This window comes from Heloderma suspectum, chromosome 11 (assembly GCF_057233095.1).
Source record: "Heloderma suspectum isolate Gila_16-S chromosome 11, 16-S_ref, whole genome shotgun sequence".
Classification (NCBI taxonomy): Eukaryota; Metazoa; Chordata; class Lepidosauria; order Squamata; family Helodermatidae; genus Heloderma; species Heloderma suspectum.
The window spans coordinates 6938633-6950517 of NC_139468.1; the positions used below are offsets into that span (position 1 = coordinate 6938633).

Sequence of the window (11885 nt, forward strand, 5' to 3'; positions counted from 1 at the left end):
AAAACCAGAGTAAAAACCAGTAGCAGTGTAAAGATCTAAAAACAAAATAACACATTCAAAAACAAAACTGAAGGACTCAAAAGCCCAGGAAAATCAGCAGGTCTTCACCTGCAACAAAAAGACCACAATGTAGGTGCCAGGTGAACAGGGTGCCAGGGAAGTCATTCCATAACCAGGGTGCCCCCACTGAAAAGGCCCTCTCCTTAGTAGTCACCCACCTCACCTCATTTGGCCGGGGCACCTGGAGGTCGGGCACTCAGTTCTGCCATTCAGAAACTGCAAGAAACAAGGCAACCGGGGGGGGGGGATCATGAAGGCATAGAACTGGGCATGTGTGGGTAATCAGCAACCCCCTGGGAACTCAGAGGCCAAAGGTGACTCAGAGATGCTGACGGCAGAGGAGCACCAGCATGGAGGCCTGACTCCTCTGTCAGCAGCTGCAAAGCCAGGAAGGTTTGGAGCGGAGCAGCTCCCAAGACCAAAAGCTCCATAATTCTACTCCAAGAGCAAAGGGGCCACTTCAGTATTTTTACTCGGGGTGCCAAATATCCCAAGACTGGTCTCTCCCTCAGTAAAGGACATATGCTTTCTTTCAGCAAGACAAACTATTCTCAACACGCACTTCCCGTTAATCACACCTCCTTTATGGAACATTTGCTCACTCGTATCGGTATTTCAACAAATACCGACAGTGATATACAGTTTTAGGATTCTCCCAGGTCAATCATTTATTTTCCGAGTAATTAGTGTATTAATTTGTGCCTCCCTCTCTCTACCTTGGATTGTTTGATCAAGGTGAGACCAAACAGCAATATTAGTTTTTTGGCATGAGGATAAAAACAAGACAATTACTGTAGGAGATATAGATATAGGAAACAGGGAAGACCAGTGCAATCTGCAATAAAATGTTGCAGTGTGGAGTCCTTCTGTTCAGGATTCCAGTTTTCCAGCCCCTTTCCAGGATACTCTATTCTGTTCCACCACCCCTGGTTTTCCATGTTTTCTTTCAAACAGCCAGCGAACATTCCATGGTCACTGAGCACATTTTGTCCACATTTGGCTGTTTGGGGGATTTGGCCCCCTCCCTGCACTTAAAAAAAAAAAAAAGTACTTCTGCAAACCTTGGGATCCCTCCAAGCCTGCTGATACCTCCATCTTGTGTGTGGGTGGTACTGTTTTGGCTATATACGCATCCTAACTCTAGATCTCCAATATGGGATCTCTCTCACAGACACTTCTCTTGGCACCCACCAGGCTCCACAGCCCTCTTGATTTTTAATTTAATTTAATTTTTGTTGTTGTTATTAACAATGATAATTGGGAGACTGGCTTGCTGCAAATCAAAGTGCTGCCCTCCAGCACCATCTTTATTTGGGTTCAAAAGAGTGGTTTTGTGTTTTGGAGCTCAGGCCCTGCCTCTGTCTTATACTTATGACCTTGGGCAAATTACTTTTATTTTAGCCTCGCCTTCTGGGAAATGAGTGTTTTGTGACCCAGCCATGCCTACCATGGCAGCCATTTTATAAATGAGAACCCACAGTGGCACCAATTTTGTGAGAGTGACCATGACTCTCCCTTAAAAATCCAAATGTGTCCACTGAACCAAAAAGATTGGGTCTGCACTAATTTATATGTGTAGATGCCAGAATCCAATCCAAGCTGCAAAAATGGGGAGGGGGGAGTGAGTCCTGGCTCCATTACACTATTGGTTATGGCTTGGTTTGGGCACAGCTCAAGGGGAGAGACTTCTAAAGGGTTGTACAAGTGTGAGAGTGGGAGGAGCCTATCCCTCTTCTATCTGAATTTGCAATGGCTGATAGGTAGGCACTGCATGATGCCTAACCTGGTCTGAACAATCTTATTAGGATAGAATTGAGTCACAGTGGCCTCTCTGCTAAACTAGTGCCAAATGGGAGAGTGATTTGGTGATCTGGATGACTGTCCCAGGGAATCAATCTAGAGACCACCCCATTCATTTTCTTAATGACTCTAAATGGCTTCCTTACAGCCACTGCTTTGACACTTGCAGCCCTTGAAATTGAATTAGCCCCCTTGAAATTAGATTCCCCAGTGTTGTGTGATGATGAAACACAAGATTTCTTTAAAAACCAGGCAAACCATATAGTGATGAAGCTATGCTTTTAGGGTTCCATAGGACAAGACCTTTTTAATATTATTATTATGGAAGAAATTAGAGTGGCAGATGTTCCGCAAAGGAACCAAACAATTGCTGATACCTTTTCATTTTTCATTCAGTGGGATTCAGGTGGATTATCTCCCCCAACAAAAGCTAAGTATTTTTAAATCTGTTGTTATTATTATTATTATTATTATTATTAAATTATCTATTTTGCTTGTACTAACACTATACATATACTAACATATCAGACAACATAGGGCCCCTACAGCGAACCATAACACTGACATCCTAATTGTTTTTACAAACAATATCGCTTTGAATTCATAAAATTTGAAATATTAAATTGACTAATTTTCTTTCACATGCAATAGTTTGTTTATTTATTTAAAACATTTACAATCTGCTTTTCCTGAGATAAGGTAGCAAAATGTCCATTATCCTGCTATTTGTAAACTGCATAGATAGAAAACATTTCTACACTCATTTTTAATCTAAGTCCTGGAGTTTTTCAGGTTGATGAATTCTTACTATTTTGCAAAAGTGCCACAACTGATTTTTTTTTAAAAAACCCAAAATCTTTTAACCAATTTTTCAGTTTATGTTGCACAGATTGACAGATTAAGGATACTTTTAGACAACAGATTCATACACAGAAAAGTGATAGGATTGCCTTGTGGCTTTCACAATGACAGAAAGAACACTGCAATGTATACATGTCTACTCAGAAGCAAGTCCCATTGAGTTCAGTGGGCCTTACTCCTAGGCACTTGTGTAGAGGACTGTAGCCTAACATGCCACTGAGTGTAAGTGCTGATCCTGTTTTGTCCATAGGTGTCAATTAGACTTCCCACTGCAATCTGTTCTGACCATTGCAACTATGGATAAACTCAAACATAATACATTTATGCATGATTAGTCTATGGGTGCTCTGCTATCACTGTCCCTCCCCCCCAACTTGTACAGCAAGAGGTACTATTATACAAAGTTTCCCAGTGATCTGAGGGCACTTTGAAAAGAACACACCGAAGGGTATAAAAATAGAAGTCATTTAATGTTCAGTTTTGTTCCTGACGATTACACTTCTGCCATTAACATCTGTATATACACCTCACTGAGTCACGTAGACACTATTGAGAGAGGACATTGCTGTGAGTGAGCTAGAGTTAACTATCATGTTATGTGTTTCACGCAATCAAAACCACATATTAATCCCTGCAAATAATGGGTTTTTAAAGGAAGATCCAAACTCTTTATTGTGATATCAAAAGGCTTTACAGTGCTTGTTTAAGTTAATATGCTATATAAACTTTTTTAAAGAAAGCATGCAAGTTATCTGTATATCCCTTATGATATTATACCATGCTCCTAAATTTCAGCTAATTTAATTCCATGAAGATAAAAGCAGGCTTAAAAATAAAATTAAAAAAATCTGCCAGAGGGAAGCACCACAGAATGAAAATAGCAACGTGTACTTCAAAACACAGTTACAGCAGTATTCTTTTATCGAGAAAAGGCTTCAAATGAGCAAAATGGTAACTATTGCATTGGTGTATAATACTTTAATTCTCTTTCTCTTGTCATGCCTTTTGCAAATCTATATAAGGGGCAGGGGGACGGGGAATCAAACATCCCAAGCGCGGGAAATAGGGACAATTTGCTAGTTGTTCTAAGACACTGGAGGCACCTTCAGAATTATCAGCATCCCCAGTGACATTTTACACGCTTTCCCTGTGACCTAGGGTCACAGTGAGAGCAAGCCATTGCTCAGATGTGATTCTTCAGCCCATGTACACAGGACTGGATTTTTATATGTGCAAATACAATTCAGGCAATATGATGGATATCTCTCCCTTGTTGGCCTTTAACAGAGACACGTCTATCATGTACCTAAATTGCATTTGAACATCAGAAGTCACACATCTGCTATTTGGTATCACCATTTTTTTTAAAAAAGGAACTTTTATTTGTGTATTGTATTGTTTATGCTGAGTAGCTGAGACAATAAAATTCTGCTCTTTTCTCTCTCTCTCTCCCCCCACCCCATAACAGCACATTTGGCTTGGATTTGGATTCTCCTTCTGACTTTTTGTCATCTCCTTGTAAAAACCACCCATGCCGTACTGCTTCAAGTCAAACTGACACCAATTCTTTACAAGTCATTGGTTAATGCAAAGCATCAGCATCTTTGTGCCCTACTCACCCATACTCTATAATTACAGCATGACACTCTGCACCTCCGGATACACACACACACACACACGTGCGCACGCACGCACGCACGCACAACAAAGGAACACATTGCTATAGTACACTGTTTCAGCAAAAGCCCTTAATGAAGCAGAGGAAAGCATATATATAGGTAGATAGACAATATGAATGCTGAAAGGTCGAGTTCTCACAATGCATCTCAAAAAAGAAAAGGGAAAAAAAATCCCACCTGACAACCATCAGAAAAGCCAGTTATTTGGCACTGCAAAGACACGCTTGGTTCATGTCAGGATTTTGTTTAGAAAAAAATGCAACTACCAAGCAGATCAAAGAATATGGTCCATGTTCTATTACCCAACTAAGGCCTGCCTTCCTTCCTTCCTTCCTTCTCTCTCTCTCTACATCTCCCTAGAAAAGAATCCATGACTTCAGTTCAAATTTAACTAAAATATTTGTTGAAAAGAAAGAGATAGATAGATAGGGTCCAGCATGACACTTTTGAACTCTGGAGAAGCTTCCAGTTGGCTGTTTGTGACAATAAAAGCCTTCTTCACTCTCCTCCCACCCCCACCCCTCAAACTGACACGCGTTTGCAACAAAGGGCCACCGGAACAACACCATCGAGATCTGACCCTCTGCTAGTGGGAGAGGGCGCACCCCTCCCGCCCACAACCACCCCTCCGCCACACATTTCGCTGCAAATGACCCCGGGAGCCTTTCCCCGTGACGCGCGGGTGTCTCCCCAGCCTCCAGGGACGAAAGGAGGGACCCTGTCGCAAAGCAATGGGATGATCGCACTACTGTGATTTTTGAGGAATGCCGCACTTCTGGGTCCCCAGCGAAGCCGAGCCGGGCGGGCGGGCGGAGCGGCTCGCCGGCCGCTTCGCCCAGGGGGCCGCCTGCGCGCGCGCGGATCGCGGTCGCAGAAGCCCAGCGGGCAGAAGCAGGCAGGCAGGCAGGCGGGCGGGCGGGCGCCCGGACGACGCACGCACCAGCGCAACGCCGCCGCGACCCCGCCGCGCAGCAGCGCCCGCTACTCACCAGAGCTTCCGCTTTAAGGGCATGAGGCTGCCCCGGTTGGAGGCGGTCACCCCGATGGCCATCTGCAAGACCGTCAGGTATTTCTGGTACTTCATTTTGCCGCCGCCCCCCCGTTCCTTGCCGCGTCCCCGCCGCCGCCACCGACAGAGTCTCTCCAGCCGCTGCATGCAATCCTCGAATTTTTATTCCCAGGCATCTGCCGTCCTGCGTCGCGCCTCTCCTCCTCCGCCTGCCGCGCTCCCTCTTCTTTCGCTAGCTGTGGAGCCCCCTCCCTCCGGCTCTCGCTTTCCTCCTCCTCCTCCGCCTGCCGCACTCCCCCTCTCCTCCCCAGCTTTCGCTCGCCTCCACCTCTCCCGCTCCCTCTGTCTCTCTATCCCGGCTGATAGGCGCTCCCTCTTTTTCTTTTTCTCCTCCTCCTCCTCCTCCTCCTCCTCGCCTGCTGTCGCGCTCCCTCCCTCCTCGCCCACCTTTGCTGCTCCTGCTCCTTTTCAGCTTCCTCTCTCCCCCACCCCCAGCCGCGCTCTTCCTGCTCGGAACTCGTTCACACGTGCGCGCTCGTCATGCCACGAGCGGACGCTGGCCAAGTGACGGGCTGCGTGTAGGAACAGGGCGCCCCAAATACAAACACACAGGCGCGCTCACACAGATTCAGAGGCAGGCAGCGAATATTTGTCAGTCGCCTCCAACGCAGTGTTTTGGGGCATTTTAGCTGCCTCTCGCTGAAGGGCTGATTCACACATACATGCTCGGCACTCCATAATACTGTCGCGTAGTAGTTGTTTGCACAGGGACAGGCCTTCACACACATGTGTGCACACCACCCACAGGCAGAATATTGATAGGAACAGGGCATGTAGGAACAGGGCGCCCCAAATACAAACACACAGGCGCGCTCACACAGATACAGAGGCAGGCAGCGAATATTTGTCAGTCGCCTCCAACGCAGTGTTTTGGGGCATTTTAGCTGCCTCTCGCTGAAGGGCTGATTCACACATACATGCTCGGCACTCCATAATACTGTCGCGTAGTAGTTATTTGCACAGGGACAGGCCTTCACACACGTGTGCACACCACCCACAGGCAGAATATTGATATTGCCCACAATGCAATGCTTTAAAGCAGCAGTGCTTTTTCTTTTTCCATGGACTTCTTGAAAATTGCTGACAGTCTTTGCAGGCCACTTAATCAACTTTTTTTCTTTTGGTTCCACAAAGCAAAGCACATACATAACTCATGTTTAAATCATATTCTTTTTTCCACAGGGCCAATATCGCCGTCGAACCCAGTGCCTTATTATGAAAGCCACAGGCCAGGGCCTTGTTAGCCTGTTTGATAATCCAGCCCTGGTCAAAATGGCCTCTGTCTCCACTTCAGGAAAAAAAAGTACAGATATTCTCAGCTGATCTGCAACATTTTTGTGGACTGCCTGAACGGAGCTCGTCGCAGATTAGAGTTTGAGCACCTCTGCTTTGAAGCATTTGAGGTGCAAGTTGGTGACAGCCAGATTCACACAGGCATGCATCCCCATCACTTCATAATAGCATCATTTACAGTCCTGGGCATGCTTACTCATAAGTCCCTCAGAGTTCATGGGGACTTGCTAATAAGTGTGATTACTAGTGCAAAATTAGTGATTATTTGCATATGTGAGCAGACCATCATATACGACCACCACAGGCTCATCACTCTGCTTAGTGGTTATTTGCATGCACGAATGGCCTGTCCCTGCTACACCACCACTGGCACAGAACTTTCCTGCAATGCTTTGGAGCACTGCAGCAGTCAGGTATTGAAGAGACTGCTTCACACAACATCCATGCCCATCACTTCACAGTAGTGTGCAGCACAATCCTAGGTACAGTTACTCAAAAATATGTCACACTGTGTTCAATAGGGCTGACTTAAGACCAGATAATTACGCTTAAGAGAGCAGCCTTAGTTATTTGTGGCTATTTGCATGTGTGAATGGGCCACCATGGATACACCACCTAGCATTTTTGTATCGGTACCCATCACCACCACCAGCCTTCCCCAACCTGGTAACCTCCAGATGTTTTGAACTTCAATTCCCATTAGCCCCAGCCAGCAATTGGCCAATAGTCAGGAGTACTGGGAGTTGTAGTCTAAAACATCTGGAGCATACCAGCTTGGAGAAAGCTGATTCACCCCCAACATGATGCTTTTCAATGTGGACTAGTTCATGCATTTTAGCTGCAAGCCACTGATGCATGCTCCTTGTTCCATAACTATGACACCTATGGATGATGTGCACAGATGACCCGGCCATCACAGATACCACACACACACACAATGCTGTACAATAGTCAGTTAGTTCTCACGCTTTCTCTCCTTGTGGCAGCTGCTCCTTCTGGTGGCCATATTGCCCTATGTGTGGGCTCGACATGGTGTGAAGCATGGGAGTTTCAGAGTCTTATGCGCATGCACACACACACACCACTCCCTATGTAGTTTGTCATGTGTTCAGATGGAAAAATCCCATATTCACATCCAATATATCAATAGCAAACTCATTCTCAGAGTATGGATCCTTATATAGCAAAAACAACACCATCCATGCACAAGAGGGGTTATTAGCAAGAACCCAAAGGTTTATAGATTTTTTTTATTTTTTTTTTAGGAAACAAAACCCTAGATGCAGGGGGACCCCCAAACAGCCTAGTGATGACAGAGCATCCTCAGTAGCCATGGAATGCTGGCTGGCTTTTGGGAGGTGGGTGGAATGGAGTCTCCTGGGTAAAAGCGTGGCTGGTTGCTAGAATGCTGAACAGGCACACTTCACACTGCAACATTTTGTTGCTGGTCTGACTTGCTACTCCTTCTATTTGGAAAAGCAGTCATACCTTGTACAGATAATCTGGAAGCCTTAACAGAGGTGGGGCAGGGTGTAAGAGTGGGTCCCATTTATACCCTTGCAAAAATATTGAGGGGACTCTTCCTCTACACCCACTGGACTTAGAGGTCCACCACTGTTGGAAGCAACCATTGTAGCAGCCCCTACAAATGTATAAATCAACTCCCTAAATTGTGACATCCTCCTCTGGTCCCAAGTGGTTGCTTGGTCTAGCGGGATTTTTCAGCATGCCAGCTATGTGGGATCTGAGTTTGTGTGGCCCACCATCTAGGCTTTGGAACAGCCTCCTGAGAGATGTTTGCCCAGCTTGGCCCCCTCATGGCTTGTTTTTAGGCAGGCAGGCAGGTAGGCAGGCAGTAAAAGTGGTTAAAGCAATGAGCAGTTATGAACAGCAGCAGATATGTAACAATTTTTTAAAAACCTTGAAAGCTTGCCTAAGGCTAATTTATTTAGGTGAGCTTTTGAGGGATTTTTAATTGTTATGTATCTTGTTGTTGTCGTTCAGTCGTGTCCGACTCTTCGTGACCCCATGGACCACAGCACGCCAGGCCTTCCTGTCCTGTGCTCTCTCCCGGAGCGTGCTCAGGTTCATATTCATTGCAGTTATGTATCTACTGCCGTTTATAACTGTTCGTTGCTTTAACCATTGTTGACTTTGTGTATTGTTGATTTTTGTTAATTTTTTAGGCAGTGTTTTATATTGCTTTTGTATTATTTTGATTTTCCTGCAAGCCATTTTATATAAGCAAGTAAACTGGCAAGATATAAATATTATCATAATAAATAATTTGTACTGGTATTTCAATGGATCCCATGGCACATATTTTGGATGTCTGCTCCTTTTGACACTATGCCCTTCCCCTCGCACATACTCCCCTTGGTATCTCCAAGTACAAGTGAGATACTGAGTTAGATGGACCAATCAATGGTCTGACTTAGTATACAGCTGGTTCCGACATTCTCCTTTCACATATGTATGCACGCACACACTCACAGGGCTAAAACAGACATTGGCCTAGTTTGCACGTAACAATAGCCCAGAGTACAGGTAGAGTATGGATTGTCATTGAATCGTGGGTTGTTGTTGAATCACGTGTTGCCATTATGTGCAAACCCTGCAGTATGGTTTAACTATGGGTTGCTAACCACAAACAGCCCAGGAAGACAACCCATGGTTTGTTGTTGGGTTGTGAACTCTGGGTTGTTTGTGGTTAACATGCTAAACCTATGTCTAGCAGCTATGTCTTTTTTCCTTTCATTTTTACTCTAGAGTAGGTGCAGGTGCCCAGATCCAGATCAGGACCCTAGCATGGGTGGTACGTGGGCTTTTAAGATCCGGATTGGGCCCCCAGCACCTAGAGTAAAAATAAGGAGGGGAAATATTGCTGTTCAGCACAAAGTAATGTCTGTGACTCATATCCACACACATACTGCTGAGGTATCAACCTCTTCTAGAATGTAACTAGAATCACAGGATGTCAGCCTGGGGCTCTTCCCTTCTCTGCCATAGGTGGTGTTACACAAGAGGTGCATATGTGTGGTTTTAGCTCATGGGTGGGCAACTCCCATCAGGATGATGGGAGTTATAGGCCAAAACATCTGCAGGACTACAAGTTGCCAGCCCCTGTTTGAAAGAGTCCAGCTTCATGGTCCAGTGGGAAATTGAACATGAATCACTCTGGTCCTAGGGCGACACTCTAAAATGGGCGGACAACTTCTGGCCCTCCAGATATCTTTAGGCCAAGCTCAATCTCTTTGCCTAACCAACCTCACAGGGCTGTTGTACAGATAAAATGTTAAGCTGGGGGTGGTGGAGGGGTAGAACCACGTACACTGCTTTGAGGTCGTTGGAGATAAGGAGGGATATAAATGTCATAATAAATACAATTCTCACATACTACACACACACATACCACATTGGAACCAGTGCACTGAAGCCAGCAGCTTTTTGCATGGCTCAGTATATTGCTTTAAAATACACTTTTAAATCTTCTCTTAAAAGGTATTGTCAGTTCCCACAAATGCAGGCACACAGACACACACAAAGACAAAATCCTCCCCTCCCTACCACCTTCTGCTGATGGCCATATATTGACTATTCAAGGGCTAGTCATTTGGTACACAGTGGTGCTGCTGGGCCTGGACCTTGGGGGTTTGTCTAGGGCCCCGTAGCCCAGAGGGGCCCCAAATGACCCAGAGGGGTGGCAGGTGCAGAAGCAAACCCTGTTTTATTCTTGTAGTCATGCTGGTGCAATGATTTAAGTGAGTTTAAAATGCATAACTGCACAAGTTCAGAGTATTTTCTTTTTTTTAAAAAAAACAGGGTTGGCAAACAGCTTTGTTGTTCTAACATATCAGGAGCGTAGAAGCAGTTTTAAAGCATGGAATGGCAGTCGAAGAGGGTGGGGGGGGAGAAATGTGTGTTGTGTGCTTCACAACTGAAATAATACACACAGCCATCTAAAGGAGGGCCGCATAAGACCATTAATGCCAGGGTCTCAAATTACCTAGCTGCACCACTGTTTCTACACACGCACACGCCCCTTTCTCTCATGTGTCCGTGTGACTTTGATTTGAACCTTATAGACAGAGCCACACAAGTTGTTTCAGGGCAGCCTCTTTGAGTCTCTCCTATTGCTGTTTGGGATTTCTCTCTCTCCCCTCTGCTTGCTTGCTCGCTGCTGCTTCTCTCTCTCTCTCTCTCACACACACACACACACACACAACCTCCTCCTACATCTCTCTAGAGCTGTTCCATCTCTGGTTCTGCCTCCGTATTTTCCTAGGGGCTTTTCTTCTCCCCCCCCCACAGCTGTTTTTGCATGCCCCTGACTGACCACCCCCTTCCCTCACAGCTGCCATCCCTCTGGGTTACCTGGGGCCTGTCTTGCTTTGCCCACTCTCAGTGGCTGGCGGCTGGGCTTGCCCCTTGGCCCTGTCCCGTGGGGCTGGGGCACTCCTCCTCCCACCGCCAGCAGACAGCCAGGCTGCCGCTCTTGCCCAGTGGCTGTGCACCGTCCCGCAGCCGTGCTAGGAGCTGGAGGGGACAGCTGCCTTTGCCAGTGCCATCCTCAGAGGCCCAGAGCTGCCTTCTCCCCTCTGGGTCTCTATCGTCAGCAAAGCTAATCTCATTAGGCCTAGAATAGCCCCACATTATTTTAATCCTGCCACAACCTCTGCCTGCAGCCAGCATCGCTTTTGCTTTACAGCTATAATCAGCTGTGGAACCAAACAACACTTCAGCATAGAGCTGTCATCCTATTCCTAAGACTCACTGCCGTTGAAACTAGGGGTGGGGTAGGGGTAGCGGGGAGAAGAGGTTCTGAGAAAACCCCTTAGGATCAAATTCTACAAAGAAAAGAGGACTTGGAGCCATATTTTCCCAAGAAGATACCTCCCTGCTCTTCCTTCACCTCCCTGCTCTTCCTTCACCTCCCTGCTCTTCCTTCACCTTTGCACTTTCTGTTAATGGAACATTTGCATGCAAGGCTTTAATGAAGTCACAGCCCAAAGGAATTTGTTGGGGGGAATGGGACCCCAGAAGACCCAGTTCTCTCAGCTGTTGTTATATGAATGATCCCACCTTTGTCCTCTTCTGTTTGTTGACCTGAGATAAACTTCGAG

General features: G+C 46.1%; 1 protein-coding gene across 1 annotated transcript; it reads left to right on the top strand.

Annotated features, from left to right (window-relative positions):
* Positions 1–5030: 5030 nt before the first annotated feature.
* LOC146336941 (uncharacterized) lies at positions 5031–9059 on the top strand. Its single transcript, XM_084816727.1, has 2 exons — positions 5031–5466; positions 6652–9059. The coding sequence occupies exons 1-2, from the start codon at positions 5165–5167 to the stop codon at positions 6686–6688; spliced, it is 339 nt and encodes a 112-aa protein (XP_084672853.1). The 5' UTR covers positions 5031–5164; the 3' UTR covers positions 6689–9059.
* The last annotated feature ends 2826 nt before the right edge of the window (positions 9060–11885 follow it).